We start from the raw sequence: 25093 nt of genomic DNA, 5'->3' as shown, positions 1-25093 counted from the left end.
AAAGCCAAATCTGAGGGTGCATCAATAAAAACTATTTGTGCCAAGTTTCAAGTCGATAGCTTGTTTCGTTCGGAAGTTAGCGTGATTTCAACAGACGAACGGACGGACGGACATGCTTGGATCGACTTAGAATTTCACCACGACCCAGAATATATATACTTTATGGGGTCTTAGAACAATATTTCGATGTGTTACAAAGGGAATGACAAAGTTAATATACCCCCATCCTATGGTGGAGGGTATAAAAATGATAAAAATTATTTATTTGACAAAATATCACAGAATTTTTTAGTTCACACATAAAATTCGGATCATACCTTAAATTCAGTGCAACGGCCGTTGAAATGGTGGAAATCCGTCCTATGACAAGCCCATGTTAATTCCCCAATTTCGCACCACTTCCGATGCCTCTTTCACTGGGTAGTTCGGCCCAGTTCTACTCCATTAAATAAAGCAAACAAACGCCATGTTTCTCTTCAATGTGCAGGCCATCTTCTTCATTTAAATATTGTATTAAAACTGGTAACTCTACGTGTCTCCTAATCTGTACATTGGGGCAATATGTAAGCACAAAACAGTTTCTTAGCTAATAATAAGTATATATGGCTGTCAGTTCGTCAGGGCGAATCCTATGGACCCTCCAACATGGATTCGATTCATAATCGAATTACTTGTGTTGTGCTTACAGTTGCCGATGGTGAGGTATAGTTTTATTTTGAACATATCTTTTAAAGTTAGTCCATATGAGGTCTATGATAAATAATAAAAGAGCTCTTTTATTCTGTTTATTTCTATAGAAAATTTTATCAAAAATTTTATTTCTATAGACAATTTTCCCAAAATTTAATTTCTATAGAAAATTTTAATAAAAATTTCTATAAAAAATTTTATTAAAATTTTATTTCTATAGGAAATTTGGCTAAAATTATATTTCTATAGAAAACTGAAGTACATCTTAGCTAGAGGGGAATATTTTGTTAAATCTACAATTTTTGATTAAATTCTACCAAATAATTATTTACCGATATGGACCAATTTTGGCCTGTTGAGCGCACATCACGTATATAATTTCAAATCTACAAAAAAAAATCTGATTCAATCACGAAATTAATTGACCCCATAAAATATATACCGATCGACTCAGAATCACCTCCTGAGTCGATCTAGCGCTTGGTGTCCGTCCGTCCGTCTGTCCATGTATTTGTTTTTCGCAGGATTCCGGTCGCAATTATTAACCAATTTTGATGAAATTTGGTACAGAGTGTTTTTGGGCACAAGGACGAACGCTATAGAATTTGGAAGAAATCGGATCAAATTTAGATATAGCTCCCATATATATGTATCGCCCGATTTCAACAAATGGGGTCACGTTGCGTTTTATTAATCTCCGATTGTCGACAAATTTGGCACAAAGTAATATTTTTCATCACTCTTCAAGTCTGCGAAATTATATCGAAATCGGTTCAGAATTAGATATAGCTCTCATATATATGTATAGCCCGATTTTCCCAAATTTGGCCATAAAACCCTTATTTATAAACCGATCTTACTTAAACTTTGCTTACTATAATATTTTATAATACTAGCAATATTTGCAAAAAATCATGGAGATCGGTTCAGATTTAGCTATATCTCCCATATGTAAGTATCGCCCGATTTTCCCAAATTTGGCCATAAAACACTTATTTATCAACCCATCTTACTAAAATTTGACATAAGGTAACCTTCTATGGTATCAACTAAACCTGCAAAATATTATCCAAATCGGTTTATATTTAGATATAGCTCCCATATATATGTACCGCCCGATTTTTTCTAAATTTGGCCCTAAAACCCTTATTTATAAACCGATCTTACTTAAAGTTGGCTAAATGTAATCTTCTATAGCACTAACTGTATGTGCAAAATTTCATCGAAATCGGTTCAGATTGAGATATAGCTCCCATATATATGTATAGCCCGATTTTGCCAAATTTGGCCATAGAACCCTTATTTATTAACCGATCTTACTAAAATTTGACACAAGGTAACCTTCTATGGTATTAACTAAACCTGCAAAATATCATTCAAATCGGTTCAGATTTAGCAATAGCTCCCATATATATGTACCGCCCGATTTTTCTAAATTTGGCCGTAAAACCCTTATTTATAAACCGATCTTACTTAACGTTGGCTAAATGTAATCTTCTATAGCACTAACTGTATGTGCAATATTTCATCGAAATCGGCTCAGATTGAGATATAGCTCCCATATATTTGTATAGCCAGATTTTCCCAAATTTGGCCATAGAACCCTTATTTATTAACCGATCTTACTCAATGTTGGCTAGATCCAGTCCTCTATAGTACTAGCGGTATGCGCAAAATTTCATATAGCTTCCATATATGTATCGCCCGATTTTGAAAAAATTGCCCCTAATAACCTTATGTTTGACCATAGAGGCCTCATTTCTGAACTGATCTCACTCAAATTTTGCACAAGGTAACTTTTTGTGGTATTAATTTTATGCAAATTTGTTCAGATTTAGATAGAGCTTCCATATATAACATATGCAACGCTCGATTTTCCCAAATTGGGCCATAATACTCTTATTTATTAACCAATGTTACTCAAATTTCAAATTTTGACGTACTACCGATCGTATTTATACGTACTTGTAGGTCTTACATAAGAATATTGCTCGATTTTTACAAATTTTTTTAGGTGCAATATCAACTACAGCCAGTGTTGCTAGAAGTAGGGGAAATTCCCTATATGTAGTTTTTATACCCTCCAACATAGGATGGGGGTATATTAACTTTGTCATTCCGTTTGTAACACATCGAAATATTGCTCTAAGACCCCATAAAGTATATATATTCTGGGTCGTGGCGAAATTCTGAGTCGATCTGAGTATGTCCGTCCGTCCGTCTGTTGAAATCACGCTAACTTCCGAACGAAACAAACTATCGACTTGAAACTTGGCACAAGTAGTTGTTATTGATGTAGGTCGGATGGTATTGCAAATGGGCCATATCGGTCCACTTTTACGTATATTTACGTATAGCCCCCATATAAAAGGACCCCCAAATTTGGCTTGCTGGGACTCTAAGAGAAGCAAATTTCATCCGATCCAGTTGAAATTTGGTACATGGTGTCAGCATATGATCTTTAACAACCATGCAAAAACTGGTCCACATCGGTCCATAATTATATATAGCCCCCCATATAAACCGATCCCCCGATTCGGCTTGTGGAGCCTCTTGGAGGAGCAAATTTCATCCGAGTCAGTTGAAATTTGGTACATTGTGCTAGTATGTGGCCGTTAACAAACATGACTAACTAGGTCCATATGGGTCTATAGTTATATATAGTCCTCAGATAAATCGATCCCCAATCACAAAAAATTGGTCCATATCAAGTTCATAATTGTATATAGCCCCCATATAAGCTACCACCATATTTCACCAGGAGGAAATTAGAAGCCGGCAAGGCTTGATCTTTAACAATGTGTGGTAACAACAGTTACCACAAGTTACCACAAATCTGCCAAACAAATATTTCTATAGAAATTTTTGTCAAAACTTTATTTCTGTGGAAAATTTTGTCAACATTTTATTTCTATAGAAAATTTTGTCAAAATTGTATTTCTATAGCAATTTCTAATAATATTATTTCTATAAACATTTTCTCAAAATTTTATTTCTATGGAATTTTTCCCAAAATTTTATTTCTATAGAATTTATTATCAAAATTTTATTTCTATAGAAAAATTTCTCAAAAAAATTTGTTTATAGAAACTTTTTCAAAAATTTTATTTCTATAGAGATTTAGCAAAAAAATACTATTTTTGGTAGAATGTTTGGGAAAGTAGGGAACTGTTTTTGTCCTTGTAGGGTAAACCGAATATTTTCCCAGGCAACACTTACTATGAGCTATAGTCAGATTGAAACAAAGCACCCATGCGGTTTATTTATCTCCCAGACCTACATCAATGTTACCCCACAAATGCTTATGATTACTAATTCAGTAAGGGTGGTTTAGGGTATGATATAGTCGGCCCCGTTCGACTTTCTACTTTACTTACTTATTTAATAATGGAGTCAATATTAGTGGCATACTCTCTGTTCGAAAAAGGAACTATAGCTTCTAATATCACACATTTCTGTTCGGATTGTGATAAAACTCCTATAAACATGTATCCCTTAATGTTCTGAAATATGGAAATGCGGGTTATCTCCCAAACCTATGCCAATGATAACCCACAAATGTTTATATTTCCTAATTCAGTAGGGGTGGTTTAGGGTATGATAACATATAGTCGGCCCCGCCCGACTTTCTACTTTACTCATTTGTTTTTAGTTTACATCCAAAACACTGAATTCGGATCACACCTTAAGAAGTGAAGCAAATTCAGTGCAACGGCTGTGAAAATGGTGGACATCCGTCATATGGTAAGCCCATGTTAAATTCATTGCTTCTGCGCCAATTTTGCACCACTTCCGAATCCAAAAAGTACATTTTCACTACTTTTTTGGCAACGCTTTTGTGTTGGGTAGACGATATGTTTATGATTTCTCTACAACTCGAACAAAATTGGTACTTATAAATCCAGAATCTGCTATAGTCTTCATAGGTAGAGTATTTAAATTTATGTTCGGGAAGCGTACTGGCTGAACTTATCTGCTTGGGAGAATATCTGTCGTCAAATTAAAACTATGATTGAAACTATCATTTTCATCATTGCAGACATTTCAATTAAAAAGTTAATTGGATCAATTAATTTCGTCATTGAATCAAAACTATTTTCTGTGTAGAATAATAGGCCGATATCGGCTAATTTTCGCATACTTTTTGGAGGAGATATAATAATATCACGTATCAAATTTGGAACAAATCTGCATATCGGTTTATATGGGAGCTATAAAGGGTGATACGGTCAACATTTGGTCAATATAATCTTGACGTATTTCTTTCAATTTTGCATTTAAAAAACCTGAACACCCCTCATTTTGAAGGTGTGTGTGTGTAGAATGTTGCTCCTATTTTGATTTTGGAATTCACTCTTCAGTTGTCAAAATGCCGTCCAAGCAAGAATATCAGCGTATCAAAATTTTGCTCGCGCACCGCGAAAATCCGAGCTACTCGCACGCAAGGCTGGCAAAATCGCTAAAAGTTGCCAAATCAACCGTTACAAATGTAATTAAAGTGTTTGGGGAACGTTTGTCGACAACCAGGAAGTCTGGATCGGGGGGAAATCGAAAACCGGAAGCCGCTGAGACGACAAAGAGAGTTGCCGGTAGTTTCAAGCGAAACCCTAACCTCTCTCTCCGAGATGCCGTAAATAATCTGGGTGTATCGTCTACAACCGTGCATCGAGCCAAAAAACGAGCCGGACTATCGACTAACAAGAAGGTAGTGACTCCAAATCGCGATGATAAACAAAATACGACGGCCAAAGCGCAATCCCGGAGGCTGTACACGACGATGCTGACGAAGTTTGACTGCGTGGTAATGACGACGAAACCTACGTCAAAGCCGACTACAAGCAGCTTCCGGGACAGGAGTTTTATACGGCAAAAGGAAGGGGAAAGGTAGCAGATATTTTCAAGCACATAAAACTGTCAAAGTTCGCAAAGAAATATCTGGTTTGGCAAGCCATCTGTACCTGTGGCTTGAAAAGCAGCATTTTCATAGCTTCCGGGACTGTCAACCAGGAAATTTACGTGAAAGAGTGTTTGAATAAACGTCTGCTGCCTTTCCTGAAGAAACACGGTTGTTCCGTACTGTTTTGGCCGGATTAGGCATCTTGCCATTACGGTAAAAAGGCCATGGAGTGGTACTCCGCCAACAACGAGCAGGTGGTTCCCAAGGACAAGAACCCTCCCAACACGCCAGAGCTCCGCCCAATTGAGAAATACTGGGCTATTGTCAAGCGGAACCTAAAGAAGGCCAAAAAACTGCTAAAGAAGAACAGCAGTTCAAGGCAAACTGGCTTTCTGCGGCGAAGAAGGTGGACAAGGTGGCTGTACAAAATCTGATGGCAGGTGTCAAGCGTGAGGCCCGGCAATTCGGATTTGGAAAAGCGAAAGCCTAACTGAATATTTTTCCTGAATTTTATACTAATTGAACTTGAAAAAGAAATTTAATTTGATTTTTTAAATAAACGATTTCACCGATTTACAAGCGTTTTCCCTTGACCAAATTTTGACCGTATCACCCTTTACCTAAAAGTAGTCAGACAACTATATTGCCAAATTTCAAGTCGATAGCGTTTTTCGTTCAGAAATTGGCATAACTTCAACAGACGGGCGGACCGAAAATGTATATACTTTATGGTTATAAACGGAATGACAAAGTTAATATACCCCATATTATATGGTGGAGGGTATAAAAAAGGCCACCACGATAATCTGCTAAGTTGAAGCCTTCGCTCCGTCAACATTTGAACTTAAGGATTATCACATCAGCTTTTCCTAGCTGCTACAACAACTTAGTCATTTAATATTGAAAGTTCAACCCTATACATGCATTCTTACATTCAGCTTCTAAATATAAACACGGCAGAAAATGCCGTAAAGAGTAACTATATCATGTAAATGTAAGGAATGCTTTAATCAATAATGAAATTCCCTTAGTATTGTGCATACAAAAATTCAATATTCACGGAAGCTAAGTTCGCTTATAATATCGCTCTGATGGTATTGAACCCATATAAGAAGTAATCTTACACCACAGCTAAATTCAAACGAGATTTTACAGTTGAAAAGAGTACATAAAGTAATCAGGGACTTTGCCTTTTAAAGTGAGATTTGAAATCAAGAAGATTAAGTAAAATCTAAAATAAATCAAAGCCCTACTACAAAGAATTATAAATAAAACACGAGTTAAATATAACCAGCAAAAGTGAATGATATTCCATCGTCTTAATATTCCCAAATAATTTAGTAAAATGAAGCGAATATATGTATATTCCATTATATTCTATTTAACAATGAAATGTTGTAAGTTTTAATTTTTACAAACTTTTTTTATTGTTTTATTTGAAAAAAAAACTTAATCTTTTCAGTATCTGTACAATGTCATGTTGTTGAACCATTCTCTGATAATGGAGACGTTAAGCAAGATGCTTATGATATGAAGAACCAAGATAATGATGACACCTTCGAATTTTCAGATGAAGATGATGACGCTTGTTATCATGAATGGAATAAATGTGACCACGAATTGAGAGAGCCTCGTGGTTTTGAAAAATATTGGGATTTTTCATTCATAAAGAAATTTTTTCGCAATCTTATACCATGTGGAAATGATATATTGAAAATTAATTACTATCTCTTTAAACGAGATTTCCCAGATTGTGGCCGTGAAATAAATATGGACGATAATTCCATAATCAGTTCGGAAATCAATGCTTCACATCCTACCAGGTACACGCAAAAAAATAATTCTTTCCTCCCAAACGAAATTTTAGACAAACAAAGTTCGTTTCTCATTTGCTTTTCGCTGTAAGGAAGTGTATTTGGAAGAAAAGTATATACTTTTTGTGATAAACGTTTATTCTTTTCCCGGATGTAAAAACAATTTCATAAGGACAAACTAAAAAAAAAAAACATTGTTTTCTTGCTAATTGCATTTTCCCTCACATCTTTCTCAAGTCCACGATGTTTTTTAGTTCTTAACACCTTTTCCTGTAATACCAACAATGTAGAAGAAATTATACGATTTTATAAATTTTTCAATTTTTTTACCTTTCGCCTGGACGGAGAATCGAACCGCGGACCATGCACTTTGTAAGCCAACACACTAACCACTGAGCTATGTACCTGTTATGGTCATCAATAGATAAATATCCATATAAGTTATATTTATATAGCATAGCTTGCGGCGCCCACGAACCGAATAAACAAAGTTTATTTAACAGAAACAAACATTTAGTTTGGCACCGTGGTTCAGTGGTTGCTACGTCCGACTTGCATGCCAAGGGTCGTGGGTTCGATCCCTGCTTCGACCAAAGTTTTTTTTTGTTTTTTTTACATATATTCCAGATATGTTCGGAAGATTCCGAAAAAATGTTCAACATTACATTGTAGTATATTAAATTTTGAACTGTAAAATGTGTCTTATTAAAGACCTAAAGTCAGAAAAGAACAGTGTTTGATATAAACGAAATGGACTGTGTTGTTGTTTCAAAAATAACTTTTTTTATTGAAAAAATAAAAATCTTGTAACAAACGAATTTTTTTGGTGATAAAAGTTTAAAATTTTGGAAGCAATTCAAAAAACTCTAACAAAAGAAAAACGTTTTCGGTACACGTTTTCCAAACGTTTTTTTTCTTTGCGTGTATGTATAAAGGGGGATTCTGGGAAGAAATAATATGTTCTTCGACCCTAATGCAAAAATTTGTCACATTATTTTCTTCGTTTCAGAATCATTATCCATGGTTGGATGAGTCAATCACGTGGTACCTTTAATTTGGATGTTAAAAATGCCTACCTCAAGAGAGGCGATTACAATGTCATTGTTGTCGATTGGAGTTGCAATGCTGCTAATCTTAATTACTTCCGAGTTATTAAACTCATCGATGTATTCGGAAGTCATTTGGCTAATTTTACAAAATTTCTTCATGAAAAAGCACAAGTCAACTATCACGACATTTATCTAATTGGCCATTCATTGGGTGCCCAAATAGCAGGAGCGGCAGGAAAATATAGTTGGCCAAATTGCTATAATACAATATTCGCTTTAGATCCAGCTGGACCTAAATTTCGCAGACGTTCAAATGAATTTCGTATAGATGCCTCCGATGCTCTGTATGTCGAGAGCATACAGACAAGTGGAAATTTTGGTTTTCTAGAACCTACAGGAAATGCAACATTCTATCCCAACTATGGAAAATATCAAAAACGATGTTATTACGTGGGATGCTCTCATGTTCGGGCTTATCAAATGTTTGCTGAATCGATAAATTCTAACACGGGATTCTGGGGTATTCATTGCCGAAGCCGTGAACCCAATTGGGAATGTGATAGCAAAAATGTGTCGGAGTATCGCATGGGTGGTGAACCATCACAAAGAAAATCGGGTTTATTCTATGTCAAGACAAATGGCAAATCACCTTATGCATTGGGAAAAAATTATGTTAGTGATTAATAGACAAGAAAAATAATTCATAAAAAATATGATTGAAAACAAAAATGTATGATAAATTTCAAATTAATATATTAAATTAATGTTGTTTGTAAATGTAGTAATAAATATGTAATTATTAAATATGTATTTGGTGCTTTTTGTTAAATTTTGTTTAAATTTTTATAAAGCCATTTGAAATGTCTTCCATTGAAGGACAAAGAAAATTTAAATTATTCTATGTAACAACAAGAGGAAAATCGTCATTGAATAAGAGAAATATTTAGAAACATACCATATGTTTTACTAAAATGTATATTATAGATTAGAAGAAAGCTCCATAAGTCAAATATAGAGATCTACAGCGCTCCTATAGGGTCAATTGAAAATACCGACCTCCTTCAACTACCAGCTACCTGTCCCAAGTTTCAAGCCAATAGGTCATTTCGTTCATTGTCCTGTGATATCCCAGTTTCGACGGAACACCGTTCATTCGCCAACGCCTTACACAAAATGCAGGACACTGCCACAGAAGGTGTTTAATTGTTTCCCTTTAATTCGCATCATGGCAGCTTATGAAATAGTCATTATATTTCACGCCAATAGTTTCTGCAAACTCGACGATATATAGCAGATATCAGAAGTGATATCTGACGTTTTGAAAATAATAGCATATGTAGTGTGCGGTTTAAGTTCATATTTGGTGTCGTTGCAAACCCTTGCAATTCTCCCATCGGACATTTGCAAGTAGTCATATACGCTTGCAAGTAGTCAGAGGCATACCAACAGATTCTAGTAAGATAGTTCTCGCCTTGCTAACACACCCGATTTGCAATTCCCTTGTATGTACCTGTGGTCAGACACCCTTATTAGGTGAACATTGTATTGCTCAGCGATCACGCCTCTCTGCTGGGAATTAGAGTTTCAAACTGTTTGTCGAAAAGCGGTTTCGCCAGGGTGTAATCCACTACATTTAACACATCAGAGATTATTTTGAGAACTGAACTGTGACCCTGCCTTTTTTCCGACCACAGCGGTATCTCGGCCAATAGTACGACCGTTGTTGCAGCAGATTGTTTGGCCAATATGTCTAAAGGCAATAGATGCAGCATGACATTATGGAAATATGTTCTTATCTTACTGAATACGCCCGAGATACACATTGCTAGACATCGTTAGATCGGCACAGAATTTCACCACGGCCCAGAATACACAGTTTGGCTGATATCTATTGCAATCAACTTCAGGTTGCTATCAATTTGAATCTGCTGGTCTGATATCTGACAGTTTCTGTAACAGTTCATTTTATTATTTGCAAGCAGCAGTTGGGAGCCACCGTGGTGCAATGGTTAGCATGCCCGCCTTACATCGTGGGCTCGATTCCTGCTTCGACCGAACACCAAAAAGTTTTCCAGCGGTGGATTATCCCACCTCAGTAATGCTGGTGACATTTCTGAGGGTTTCAAAGCTTCTCTAAATGGTTTCACTGCAATGTGGAACGCCGTTCGGACTCGGCTATAAAAAGGAGGTCCCTTATCATTGAGCTTAACATGGAATCGGGCAGCACCCAGTGATAAGAGAGAAGTTCATCGAAGTGGTATCGCAATGGGCTGAATAGTCTAAGTGAGCCGATACATCGGGCTGCCACCTAACCTAACCTACAAGCAGCTTACAAAAGCATTTTGATGTATTGCATTTAGAAATATAAATTCTCATGATTTTAGGGTGAGAGTATGATTGCTTTATTTTTGGCTGGAAAACCAAAAGTTTTTTTTAGAACTCTCTGGCAATTAAATGCGCATAAATCTTTCGGTTCTCGTAACATTGCTCGGTTCAGTGATTCTAGATGTGTTGTAACGAGTCTAAAAAGTGTACGAAAAACAACGTAGAAGGCCAGAATTTATCGAAATCCAGGCCAGAAAAATTGCTTGTGAGCCCTAGGCAGATATTTTGGCCACAGACCATGCACATTCCAGGATCGGACTCAACACGCTTCAATCAAAACTGAGTTAAAAAGAAGATTCCTCACTTCATTTCTATCTTATAAGGGAAAAACAAAATCTCCAGATCTCAATCAGTTAGACCATTGCATTTGGGCCGCTTTGCAGAGCAAAAATAATTATGAACCGATATGAAGCAATATTCGCACTGTAATTAGAGAGCCTAATTTCAACCGGAAATGATGAAATTTGTTCATCCATGAGCCTCTAGAAGTCAAATTAAGGTCGCTATGTGGGGGTTATATAAGTATGAACCGATATTGATCAATTTTTGCATGATTAGTAGACATTATATACTGACATCATATCGAGTTTCAACCGATTGGAATGAAATTTGCTCCTCTAAGAGATTCGGTAAGCCAAATCTGAGGATCGTTTTATATAGAGGGTATATACTAAAATCGGGTATATACTAACCAAAGAGGCTCTTCAAGTCACATCTGCATAGAGGCCGATATGGCCCAGTTGCAATTCCATCCGACCTGCACTAATAGCAACTATTTGTGTCAAGTTTTAAGTCGATAGCGTGTTTCGTTCGGATAACAGAGATTTTTTAACAGATGGACGGACGATCACCGCTAGGTCGGCTCAGAATTTCACCACAACCGAGAATCAGTGATTAAAGCCACGAATCACACCGCCGATTTTAGCCGCTACCGACCGTTTTTTGCCAGATAACGCCGCCGCCGAATATGTCGACTCATCTCGACTCAAATTTAGCCGTCAATTAATCAAAAATATTGATTTAAATCAAAACAAGTATATACGGCCGTAAGTTCGACCAGGCCGAAGCCTATGTACCCTCCACCATGGATTGCGTAGAAACTTCTACTGAAGACTGTCATCCACAATCGAATTACTTGCACGCAGAGATTAAATGTGATCACCACAATCATGTTCCAAGAGCAAAATGTTACTTTTTCACGGAAAACATGTAGCATGTTTATCGAAACCATGTTCTTTTCTCGGAAATTATGTATCTGATTTCGGAAAGCATGTTATGTTTGAGGAGAAAAGAATATTTTTGCGACAAAAATGCTACATGGTCGCGGTGAAAAAGTAACATGGTGCTCTTGAACCTGTTTGAGGTGATCATATTTCTTCTCTGGGTGTGGGTTGTGGTATCTTAAAACATCGTTATCTAAATTGTGAGTTAGTCCATACGTGGTATATATTAGACAAAAAAGTTGTGTATAGTTAAGTCTACAAATAATTACGAATCGATATGGACTTTTTGCACGGTACGTAGAGAGCCAGAATTGAAATATGGGGGTCGCTTATATGGGGCTAAATACAATAATGAACTTGATATGGACCAATTTTTGTGTGATTGGAAATCGTTTATCTGAGGGATATATATAACTATAGACCGATATGGATCTAGTTAGGCATGGTTGTTAACGACCATATACTAGCACTATGTACCAAATTTCAACTCACTCGGATGAAATTTGCTCCTCCAAGAGGCTCCAAAACCAAATCTAGGGATCGGTTTATATGGGGCTATATATGATTATGGACTGATATGGACCACTTTTGGCATGGTTGTTAAATATCATATACTATCACCACGTACCAAATTTCAAGCAGATCGGATGAATTTTGCTTATCCAAAAGGCACCGGAGGTCAAATCTGGGGATCGGTTTATATGGGAGCTATATATAATTATGGACTGAAAGGAACAAATTCTTGCATGATTATTGGATACCATATACTAACATCACGTACCAAATGTCAACCGAATGGGAAGAATTTTGCTCTTCCAAAGGGCTCTGGAGGTCAAATCTGGGGATCGGTTTATATGGGGCCTATATATAATTATGGACCGATACCGACCAATTTTTGCATGGGAGTTTGAGGCCATATATTAACACCACGTACCAAATTTCAACTGAATCAGATGAATTTTGGTCTTCAAGAGGCTCCGGAGGTCAAATCTGGTGATCGGTTTATATGGGGGCTATATATAATTATGGACCGATGTGGACCAATTTTTGCATGGTTGTAAGAGACCATATACTAACACCATGTACCAAATTTCAGCCGGATCGGATGAAATTTGCTTTTCTTAGAGGCCTCGCAAGCCAAATCAGGGGATCGTTTATATGGGGGCTATATATAATTATGGACCGATGTGGACCAATTTTGCATGTACCATGTACCAGCCGGATCGGATGAAATTTGCTTCTCTTAAAGGCCTCGCAAGCCAAATTTGTGGGTCCGTTTATATAGGGGCTATACGTAAAAGTGGACCGATATGGCCCATTTGCAATACCATCCGACCTACATCAATAACAACTACTTGTGCCAAGTTTCAAGTCGATAGCTTGTTTCGTTCGGAAGTTAGCGTGATTTCAATAGACGGACGGACGGACATGCTCAGATCGACTCAGAATTTCACCACGACCCAGAATATATATAGTTTATGGGGTCTTAGTACAATATTTCGATGTGTTACCAACGGAATGACAAAGTTAATATACCCCCATCCTATGGTGGAGGGTATAAAAATGCATATCACAAATTTTGAATGAAATGTAAATTTGATTGTAACATTGGTTGTACAACTAATCTTATTACCATTCGGATAACTTCAAATTGATTTTATAATTTTACTCCACCGAATAGACAAATTTATATCGGCTTAACCGTCAAGACCAAAATTTCGATATGTAACACATGATGCCAATAGGCTCGAAATATAATTTCGGCATCATATGATTCACCAATAAAGTCGCGAGATCGATTTGTATTAGATCATAAAGAATAGCTTCCCAAAATAACAACAAAGGAAAATTTAACAATCGTTCTACATGTAGGATTACATTCATTAAATAGCTGTTTTTTAGGTTGAAAACGATCACCTCCTGTTTGTAAAAATACCGTTCGCACTCCTGCAAAATAAACAGCGCTAAATTCTTCTCCTGATCCCTGTTTTGAAATATATTAAATCAGTGAAATTTTAGTTTTTAAATATAAATTTCAAACTTTTTAATGCGAATTTCAGAGTCCTTCTCAAACCCATGAAATTCCTCAATTTCACATGTGCAATTATTTTTGATGGGAAAATTATCATTCCAATCGTGATTTCATTAACCCAGCCTTACATTATGCATTTAACCCGCACAACATTATCATTTTTAATTAGTGGCTGGCGAAATTAAAATTGTTCACAAATATTTATTTTCAACTCCCAAATGATTTTCTGATGTATTGCAGTGATGCCATAGACAGTGAGTTTATTGTCAAACAATGAATCTCTAAAACAAACTTTAACAAGCTTCAACATGAGTTATCGGCATAACATTCATTTTACCCAAATTTATAAAAAATATTTCCAGAATAAACCTAATTTATTATAATTTCACATAATATTAATTAAAGGTAATTGAAGGGAGAACGAAGTCGCTGATTTTATAAATACTATTATAGGCAATTTCATATATAAAAGAGTGCTTCGACAATTTAATACATTGGCTATTTTCATAAATTTTCAAAACGAAATAATCGAACGCCCCTTTTACAACTGTCCGATGCCAGCAAAACCAGAATGACCACCTGCAAAGAGGAAGAGAAATACGAGTAGTGGTTTATCCCAAAAATGGCTATAAAATTTAAACCAGTGGTTAACAAAAGCACCTAACCACAAAAATGTTCACACCAAATTGAGCCAATTAGAAAAATAGCAAAAAGTTCAACAGCCCAAATTATCACGTGCCATAGCTAAATAAATTTATTTTATAAAAACAAAAAACTGCGAACCAAAATATTATCGTTGACATTTTCATTGTTATGGTAGTGCTGGATAGCGGATATGTGGGTTACACTCGTCTGTTTGAAAAATATGCAACGAACTGAAACAGAAACTAATTTCAACGTGCTTAAAATAAAATTGAAATTTAAATTAAATTACAATAAAATTCTCCCTTGTTCTGGTTTACAAATTCGTAAAACGCAAAATTTTGAATTGGCAAAAACTAGTGAAGTGTTCCACATTTTTCTTTTTTTTAGATTGAATTTCTTTCCCCATCGTAAAGAGGGCGCTAATGTACACAGTCAGCAAAAAAAATGTTTTACACCAATCAATTTAAAATAAAATAAATAAATAAATTGTGAAAGAATAACAATAATTAAAACAAGTATATACGGCCGTAAGTTCGGCCAGGCCGAAGCTTGTGTACCCTCCAACATGGATTGCGTAGAAACTTCTTCTAAACGTACCAAGAGGCTCCAAAAACAAATCTCGGGATCGGTTTATATGGGGGCATATATGATTATGGACTGATATAGACCACTTTTGGCATGGTTGTTAAATATCATATACTACCACCACGTACCATATTTCAACCAGATCGGATGAATTTTGCTTCTCCAAAAGGCACCGGAGGTCAAATCTGGAGATCGGTTTATATGGGGGTTATATATAATTATGGACCGATTTCGACCAATTTTTGCATGAGTGTTTGAGACCATATATTAACACCACGTACAAAACATCAACTGAATCAGATGAATTTTGGTCTTCCAAGAGGCTCCGGAGGTCAAATCTGGTGATCGGTTTATATGGGGGCTATATATAATTATAGACCGATGTGGACCAATTTTGCATGGTTATTAGAGACCATATACTAACACCATGTACCAAATTTCAGCTGGATCGGATGAAATTTGCTTCTCTTAGAGGCTCCGCAAGCCAAAGCGGGGGATCGGTTTACATGGGGGCTATATATAATTATTGACCGATGTGGACCAATTTTCGCATTGTTGTTGGAGACCATATACTAAGACCATGTACCAAATTTCAGCCGGATCGGATGAAATTTTCTTCTCTTAGAGGCTCCGCAAGCCAAATCTGGGGATCAGTTTATATGGGGGCTATATATAATTATGGACAGATGTGGACCATATACTAACACCATGTACCAAATTTCAGCCGGATCGGATGAAATTTGCTTCTCTTAGAGGGTCTGCAAGCCAAATTTAGGGGTCCGTTTATATGGGGGCTATACGTAAAAGTGGACCGATATGGCCCATTTGCAATACCATCCGACATCAATAACAACTACTTGTGCCAAGTTTCAAGTCTATAGCTTGTTTCGTTCGGAAGTTAGCGTGATTTCAACAGACGGACGGACGGACATGCTCAGATCGACTCAGAATTTCACCACGACCCAGAATATATATACTTTATGGGGTCTTAGAGCAATATTTCGATGTGTTACAAACGGAATGACAAAGTTAATATACCCCCATCCTATGGTGGAGCCACCGTGGTGCAATGGTTAGCATGCCCGCCTTGCATACACAAGGTCGTGGGTTCGATTCCTGCTACGACCGAACATCAAAAAGTTTTTCAGCGATGGATTATCCCACCTCAGTAATGCTGGTGACATTTCTGAGGGTTTCAAAGCTTCTCTAAGTGGTTTCACTGGAATGTGGAACGCCGTTCGGACTCGGCTATAAAAAGGAGGTCCCTTGTCATTGAGCTTAACATGGAATCGGGCAGCACTCAGTGATAAGAGAGAAGTTCACCACTGTGGTATCACAATGGACTGAATAGTCTAAGTGACCCTGATACATCGGGCTGCCACATAACCTAACCTAACCTAACCTAACCTATGGTGGAGGGTATAAAAATCGCTTGACGTTTAAGGACGTTTTTGAGAGGTTATTTGCTATAAATGTTAAAATTCTACAGCTTTGTTGTCATATATGTGTTCAATTGTATTCAAGTCCATGCTCTGTGGAGGGTGAGGAAATATTTTTTGGCTCTATATTAACAGCCTGTTCATGGAATTTTTTTTTCGCCTCGAGACGAACGATTCGCCAAAAAGCACATATTGATATCTCGAAAACCAGGGTCTGTGGAATCCCAATTGTTTAGATATCTAAACGTACACTATCTGCGATATGTGTATTTAGGATCAATAAGGTTTATGGCATAATAAAATGAAAACGCATTACATGTGTAGCCGTAGCTGATATACAAGATAGTGTTGTATAATTATTTGCTTATCTTTACTCTCTAAGAATATTTAGATTGTAGCTAGTTTAAGATTTAGTGTATAAGGATGAATATTTTTTAGAATAAATAAGTGACATAGAACCACTCAACGCGTAAAGTATTATTTCTTTACAATTTGGTCCTTCGAGCCGGATCGAGTTTCCCCCACCCGTGGTAAGAGACTCGAACGGTAAAAATAAGCCTTTCGAATGGATCGGAGGCAAAATCTGCACAGTGTTGCAGAAAGGGAATTCAATCCCTAGATTGGAAATCCTGCACACTTGTGTTCATTTGGGAACCACGTTTTGTGTGCAGGTAATTTTAAAGTTAAAATGTTCTTTACTAAGGGGTAAAGAACAAACAGATATTGAAGGTTTGAGTGACTTACAACCACTCAATCGTGTAAGAAGTTATTTTTATTTCTTTACATTTTGGTCCTTCGAGCCGGATCGAGTTTTCCCCCACTCGTGGTACGAGACTCGAACGGTAAGAATATAATAAGTCTTCCGAACGGATCGGAGGCAAAATCGGCAAGGGTTGCAGAAAGGGAATTCACTCCCTAGATTGGAAATCCTGCACACTCGCGTTCATTAGGGAACCCCAGTCTGTGTACAGGTAAATCTTAAAGTTCAACTGTTCTTTATTAAGGGGTAAAGAATAACAACTTATTGGAGGATTAGATTGCTAGGAAGCATCTAGTAATGGAACCGAATATGGAAAAATGATAGGTGATGAGATTCCAGTGGCAAGTGGAGCTACTGGAAGACAGAATGTCTGTGCTTAAATATGAATTGGGCCATTATTCCAGAGACTTGTTGAGAAGACAGGAACGATGGCTACAATAAGGCAGGACCCATGCTCCAATGGAGGGAGCTCTGACACTGAACCTATCATTTGGGTCTATAGGAATAGATCCAAAGAGTCGCCGGAGGAACAACCTACACAAAGTACGATTAATGATACTGCTGCCACTCCACAGGAAATTCAAACAGAAACGACAGTGATGCCGGAATTAGGGTCCATTCGAAGGAACCCTGATACTATTTGGGTCTATAGGAATAGATCAGATGAGTCATACTCGATTGTAAGGAGCGCTGATGTCAATCCTACTATTTGGGTCTATAGGAATAGATCCCAAGAGCCATCAAATGAGAAACAGTTATCTACAAGAACTGAAGTTGATGGTACTGCTCCCACCGCAACTGATGGTACTGCTGCCGAAAGATCAGTCGATGCTGAAGAGTCTGGTCCAGCCGCAACTGAAGAAGACATTGGTGAACCACAAAAAGGCGTCAAATCATCTGAGATTCTGGGAGAATCTCTTAATGTTTCTGTTTTATCTTTATAGGAAGTAGATTTGGCATCTGAGAGTCAAGATGACGTGGAGGCTTCGGAAGTAGAGGGAGGAGCTGTTGTTGCTGAAAGAGCAACATATCCAAGATATTGGCGCAAGGCGGTGAAGAAGTTTCGAAGAAGACTATCACTCACCGCCGGAATGCAACGAGGTGAAAAGTTGGTGCGTTTTAGAGTAGCGATTATCTCCAAGGAACAGTTCGCTAATGATGGGTACAGTTTGCACGACGAAGGAATTAAAAGCAGGAAGACAATGCTGCATTCGCGAAGAAAGAGAAAAGACCCAAAAGAGCCGGACTGGTCATATGTTTTTCTGTGTTACGCTATAAGAACTTAGCGTAAAGTATAATTAGTTTTTAAAAATTGTGTATTCTGTTTAGAATAAGAGGTTTGATAAGATATTTGTTATAAAGTAATGTGTAATTGGCCGTTTTGATTTCTAAACGTGCACTATCTGCGATATGTGTATTTAGGATAGATAAGGTTTATGGTATAATAAAATGAAAACACATTACATGTGTAGCCGTAGCTGATAACGCACCAATGTGCTGGATATGCGTGGCCTTCTTTACTCTTTAAGAATATTTAGATTGTAGCTAGTTTAAGATTTAGTATATAAGGATGAATATTTTTTAGAATAAATAAGTGACTTACAACCACTCAACGCGTAAAGTATTATTTCTTTACGCCAATTGTTTCGGTGTTCGATAGTAAATCATAAATAATGAGTTCAAGACAAAATTCAGGATTTTGTAGAAAATATATCTAAAATTATTTTAGTTTCAATCTAGACGAACGATTCGTCTCGAGTCGATTTTGTGTTTCATGAACAGGCAGTAAGTATTCTTTAACAATATGGGACCAATGCTTGGTGGCATTATCTTGGACAAACACAAATCTATTTTTTGGACATATTCAGCCAAATTATTCTTCAGAATATCTATTTTGTGTATATTTCCTTCAATAAATTCATTCCCACCTACGTGGTTAACAGTATGTGTAATATTTCGGTGTGTCCCCATATTTGTGCGTAATGTGTTCTTTTATATTCACAGCGTATCAAAAACTGCCTAAAAGTATGCTTCACAATCTATGTATAAACGCACATTGTTGCCATCTCATGCGATATAAAAGTCAAAAATTGCCTCTTTGTAAACAAATATGACTTTATATAGTCTTCAAATTGAAATTTTCATATTTATGAAAATCGACTCAAATCGAATATTGGCCAAAATAGACTAGTCGACTTTTAACGAAATTCGGCATAGGACGAAAAGGGGAATATGATGCAAATATATCTATGATAACTCTTAGTGTATGTGAAGATGACATTATTTATTATACCATCTGATGAGGATTATTTTAACTTTATCATTTCGTTTGACCTCAGACCTCAAAAATTATATATATTCTGGGGGATTGTTAAATTTTTAGTCGATCTAGCGATATCCGTCCGTCTGCTGGCATCACGCTAACCGAAAGGACAAAGCTATCGACTTGAAACTCGGTACAAATAGTTGTAATTGATGTAGTCCGGGTGGTAATGCAATTGGGCCTTACTTCACCACATTTAGGGATATCTTTTATGTAGACCGACTCCTAGATTGGACATACGGAGTCTCTCTTGGAAGAAAAGAATATACTTTTTGTGATAAACAAAAGACAAACCCAAAAAAATTTTGTCTTCTCTGGCTAATTGCATCTTCCCTCACACCTTCCCCACTTCCAGGTTTTTTAGTTCTTTGCACCTTTTTCTGTAATACAAACAAAGTAGAAGAAATTATTTGATTTTGTTTTTTATACCCTCCACCATAGGATGGGGGTATATTAACTTTGTCATTCCGTTTGTAACACATCGAAATATTGCTCTAAGACCCCATAAAGTATATATATTCTGGGTCGTGGTGACATTCTGAGTCGATCTGAGCATGTCCGTCCGTCTATTGAAATCACGCTAACTTCCGAACGAAACAAGCTATCGACTTGAAACTTGGCACAAGTAGTTGTTATTGATGTAGGTCGGACGGTATTGCAAATGGGCCATATCGGTCCATTTTACGTATAGCCCCCATACAAACGGACCCCCAAATTTGGCTTGCCGATCCTTTAATCCGATCCGGCTTAAATTTTGTACATTGTGTTAGCATATAGTCTCTAACAACCATGCAAAAATTGGTTCACATCGGTCCATAATTATATATAGCCCCCATATAAACCGATCCCCAGATTTGACCTCCGGAGCCTGGTGGAAGAGCAAAATTCAACCGATTCGGTTGAAATTTAGTACGTGGTGTTAATATATGGCCTCAAACACCCATGCAAAAATTTGTCGAAATCGGTCCATAATTATATATAGCCCCCATATAAACCGATCCCCCGATTTGGCTTGCCGAGCCTCTAAAAGAAGCAAATTTCATCTGATCCGGCTGAAATTTGATACATGGTGTTGGCATATAGTCTCTAACAACCATGCAAAAATTTGTCGAAATCGGTCCATAATTATATATAGCCCCCATATAAACCGATCCCCAGATTTGACCTCCGGAGCCCCTTGGAAGAGCAAAATTCATCCGATTCGGTTGAAATTTGGTACGTGATGTTAGTATATCATATTTAACAACCATATCAGTCCATAATCATATATAGCCCCCATATATACCGATCCCGAGATTTGGTTTTGGAGCCACTTGGAGGAGCAAATTTCATCCGAGTCAGTTGAAATTTGGTACATTATGCTAGTATATGGCCGTTAACAACCATGCCTAACTAGGTCCATATCGGTCTATAGTTATATATAGTCCTCAGATAAATAGATCCCCAATCACACAAAAATTGGTCCATATCAAGTTCATAATTGTATATAGCCCACATATAAGCGACCCCCATATTTCAATTCTTGCTCTCTACGTACCGTGCAAAAGTCTATATCGATTCGTAATTATTTGTAGACTTACCTATACATACCTTTTTTGTCTAATATATACCACGTAAGCACTAACTCACAATTTAGAAAACGATGTTAAGAAGTTTTAAGATACCACAACCCAATTAATTCGATTGTGGATGACAGTCTTTCGTCTACGCAATCCATGGTGGAGGGTACATAAGATTCGGCCTGGCCGAACTTACGGCCGTATATACTTGTTAAATTTTACTTTTCGCCAGGACGGTGAATCTAACCGCGGACCATACAGTTTGAAAGCCAACACACTATCCACTAGGCTACGTTGAGCTGTTATTCTCATCAATAGACAAGTATCGCTATGGCCATCAATGCGCTAGCAACGCAAACAGTGAAGCAGTTATATTTATATAGCATAGTTTTCGGCGTCCACGAAACATATTTTATTTAGTTGGCCACCTTGGAGCAATGGCTAGCATGTCCGCTTTGCTTTTTACATATTTTCCAAAAATGTTCTGAAGATTCCGAAGAGATGTTCGACATTACTTACTACCATATTAATTTTTTACAATGAAACTCCAAAATGTGTCTTTTTAAAGCCAGAAAAGAACAATGCTTGATATAAACGAAACTGTGTTTATACATCAAAAGTTGAATGACCGTAAAATGAAGTTGATCGAGATAGCAGAGGCCTTAAAGATATCAAAGGAACGTGTTGGTCATATCATTCATCAATATTTGGATATGCGGAAGCTCTGTGCAAAATGGGTGCCGCGCGAGCTCACATTTGACCAAAAACAACAACGTGTTGATGATTCTAAGCGGTGTTTGCAGCTGTTAACTCGCAATACACCCGAGTTTTTCCGTCGATATGTGACAATGGATGAAACATGGCTCCATCACTACACTCCTGAGTCCAATCGACAATCGGCTGAGTGGACAGCGACCGGTGAACCGTCTCCGAAGCGTGGAAAGACTCAAAAGTCCGCTGGCAAAGTAATGGCCTCTGTTTTTTGGGATGCGCATGGAATAATTGTTATCGACTATCTTGAGAAGGGAAAAACCATCAACAGTGACTATTATATGGCGTTATTGGAGCGTTTGAAGGTCGAAATCGCGGCAAAACGGCCCCATATGAAGAAGAAAAAAGTGTTGTTCCACCAAGACAACGCACCGTGCCGCAAGTCATTGAGAACGATGGCAAAAATTCATGAATTGGGCTTCGAATTGCTTCCCCACCCACCGTATTCTCCAGATCTGGCCTCCAGCGACTTTTTCTTGTTCTAAGACCTCAAAAGGATGTTCGCAGAGAAAAAATTTGGCTGCAATGAAGAGGTGATCGCCGAAACTGAGGCTTTTTTCGTTGTATCGCTCTTGAAGGAAACTATAATAAAAGCGAATTTTGACAAAAAAATTTTTCTTTGTTCTTTGTTTCTTTGTTAGACCGGGGACTTATCAGCCAACCTGTTAGGTATAGTGGCAGCCCGATATTTCAGGCTCACTTAGACTATTCAGTCCATTGTGATACCACAGTGGTGAACTTTTCTCTTATCACTGAGTGATGTTCGATTCTATGTTAAGCTCAATGACAAGGGACCTCCTTTTTATAGCCGAGTCCGAACGGCATTCCACATTGCAGTGTAATAACTTAGAGAAGCTTTGAAACACTCATGCTTGACAACGATTTCTATAGAAATAAAATGTTGACAAAATTTTCTATAGAAATAAAATTCTGACAAAATTTTCTATAGAAATAAAATGTTGACTAATTTTTCTTTAGAAATAAACTTTTATATAGAAAAAAAATGTTGACAAAATTTTCTATAGAAATAAAATTCTGACAAAATTTTCTACATAAATAAAATTTTGACATCATTTTTGATACAATTTTCTTCAAATGTTGGTAGATTCTTTTTGGATCGAGTGGCAAACGTGGTTACCAGCCCTGTAACACGAATGCTTCTACACTGACATTTCTATACAATAGTAAACTTTCAATTTTGGAATAATCCCTGTTATGAAATGAAAAATCTGGTTTTTGGATCCATTTATAATTGTTTTATTTATTGTCTATCCAATTGATCCCACAATAATAAAATGCCACAATGCTACTTAACAATTTTAGCTTTTTCAAATCTAACCTCATGCTTACAGAGGTTCACTGTAAGAGGATGTGGTTTCGCTTTCGCTGTTTAGAGGAGCAGATGTGGTTGTAGTTGCTCCAGTTTTGCGATGCGATTTTCTATCTCCAAACTTATTCCCTTTGCCAAAATGATTACCTGATCCAAAATCAAATAAAACTGGCTTGGGTTGGACATTATTAAAGGGTACATCAAGTGGTTGTTGGCCAAAATTTCCAGAAAATCCATTCTTATGATTTGGTAAAGGGCGACGGGGTTTTACCGAAGGATCTTCAACATTTCCACGATTATGTTTCTATCACAAAAATATATGAATATATAAATGATAAAAATATGTAAATTAATTTTCCTTAATCCTTACTCTAGATTGACCACGGTTTAGTCGCGGTTGTTGAGAAAACCCAAAGAAGTCTTGTAAATCAAATGGTAATTGAGGAAGTTCAAATCTTAAGCCATGAGAGAAAGATCCACTTAATCCATTGCCTCTTCGTTTCGTTCCAGCAACTTCACCATTGCCATTGCCAAATGCATTATAATTCTTAGAGGAAATTTGGGTTATTGTAGATAAATATTTGGAGATTTTTCAGAAATTCTTACTTCAGGACGTCCTTGATAGCGTTTGGGATATTGAGGTCTCTTATAGTAGCTATCAACATCAAGGGGTTGTTGTCCTACGCCATAACCTTCAGATCCAGGTCTATGATTTGGTAAAGGCACTCTAGGTTTTACCGCTGATTCCTCAACATGTTCCTTGTTAAATGGGAAGTAAGATGACTACGTTATTCTGATCTGATACTGTATTCACTTGAGGGACTTACTTGAGTATAGCCTGAGGCTATTAAGGCCAACAGACCCAGAGTTAAAGCAATGAAATGTTTCATATCGCTGAATTGTAACTTTTGTTTTCAAACTTTCAAGATCGTCTGCATTTATATAGTCTGCAGTTCCATAATTTTTTTCGCCAGACCTCACTATAGGGAACTGTGTTTACCAACTCATTTAGATATATTGTGCTTTTGTCCAATATTTACATTTAATTGTTAATTGTTCCATCACAATGGCATTACACAATTCTAGCTCCATATGAAATTCCAATGATTGACGACTTAGTTAGTTGTATTTAAATCAAATATACTTTTATTTTATTAATATCACAAATTTATCGTAGAAATTATATGACAATATCTTACTGATATATTTGTCATACTAACAATGGCATCTACAGTATATTTATCTAATATATAAAAATTACTCGGGGTTTCCTTCCTGACGCTTTAACTCTAGAACGCACGAACCGGTTCCACGGTTTTGCATTCGTTGGAAAGATCTCGAGCTCCGTAAAGTTTATAGCAAAGAAAATTTTAGAAAAGTTTCAACGCAAAAGCGGGAAAATCTTTTTTTATATGCAGCGGCATCACTGATGCAACTCCAAGAACGCACGAACCGATTTCCACGGTTGCATTCGTTGGAAATGTCTCGGGCTCTGTGAGGTTTATGGCAAACAAAATTCAAGAAAATTTTCAACGGAAAAGAGGTAAAATCTTGTTTTACATGCAGTGGACATTACATTTATAATTTGAAT

At 36.9% G+C, this 25093-nt stretch overlaps 2 protein-coding genes across 2 annotated transcripts; one reads left to right on the top strand and one right to left on the bottom strand.

Moving 5' to 3' along the window:
* Positions 1 to 6657: 6657 nt before the first annotated feature.
* LOC142226309 (phospholipase A1-like) lies at positions 6658 to 9260 on the top strand. Its single transcript, XM_075296232.1, has 3 exons — positions 6658 to 6984; positions 7050 to 7410; positions 8411 to 9260. The coding sequence occupies exons 1-3, from the start codon at positions 6933 to 6935 to the stop codon at positions 9132 to 9134; spliced, it is 1137 nt and encodes a 378-aa protein (XP_075152347.1). The 5' UTR covers positions 6658 to 6932; the 3' UTR covers positions 9135 to 9260.
* Positions 9261 to 23405: 14145 nt separating this feature from the next.
* On the bottom strand, positions 23406 to 24473 carry LOC142226307 (uncharacterized). Its single transcript, XM_075296230.1, has 4 exons — positions 24330 to 24473; positions 24109 to 24261; positions 23873 to 24049; positions 23406 to 23806 (listed from the first exon to the last, which is right to left on the bottom strand). Exons 1-4 carry the CDS (start codon positions 24390 to 24392, stop codon positions 23519 to 23521), a joined length of 681 nt encoding a protein of 226 aa, XP_075152345.1. The 5' UTR covers positions 24393 to 24473; the 3' UTR covers positions 23406 to 23518.
* Positions 24474 to 25093: the final 620 nt, after the last annotated feature.

The sequence above is a fragment of the Haematobia irritans genome, chromosome 2 (genome assembly GCF_050003625.1).
Source record: "Haematobia irritans isolate KBUSLIRL chromosome 2, ASM5000362v1, whole genome shotgun sequence".
NCBI classification, from domain to species: Eukaryota; Metazoa; Arthropoda; class Insecta; order Diptera; family Muscidae; genus Haematobia; species Haematobia irritans.
The sequence above is the reverse complement of the archived record's forward strand: the minus strand, read 5'-3'. Positions and strand labels throughout refer to the sequence as shown.

Coding starts and splice junctions, on each gene's coding strand:
- LOC142226307 (XM_075296230.1), bottom strand. CDS start 24,392: ATGAAACATTTCATTGCTTTAACTCTGGGTCTGTTGGCCTTAATAGCC. Junction 24,050..24,108: donor GCTATCAAGGACGTCCTGAA/GTAAGAATTTCT, acceptor ATTTCCTCTAAG/AATTATAATGCATTTGGCAA. Junction 23,807..23,872: donor TAAACCGTGGTCAATCTAGA/GTAAGGATTAAG, acceptor TTTTTGTGATAG/AAACATAATCGTGGAAATGT.
- LOC142226309 (XM_075296232.1), top strand. CDS start 6,933: ATGAAGCGAATATATGTATATTCCATTATATTCTATTTAACAATGAAA. Junction 6,985..7,049: donor CTATTTAACAATGAAATGTT/GTAAGTTTTAAT, acceptor TAATCTTTTCAG/TATCTGTACAATGTCATGTT. Junction 7,411..8,410: donor AATGCTTCACATCCTACCAG/GTACACGCAAAA, acceptor TCTTCGTTTCAG/AATCATTATCCATGGTTGGA.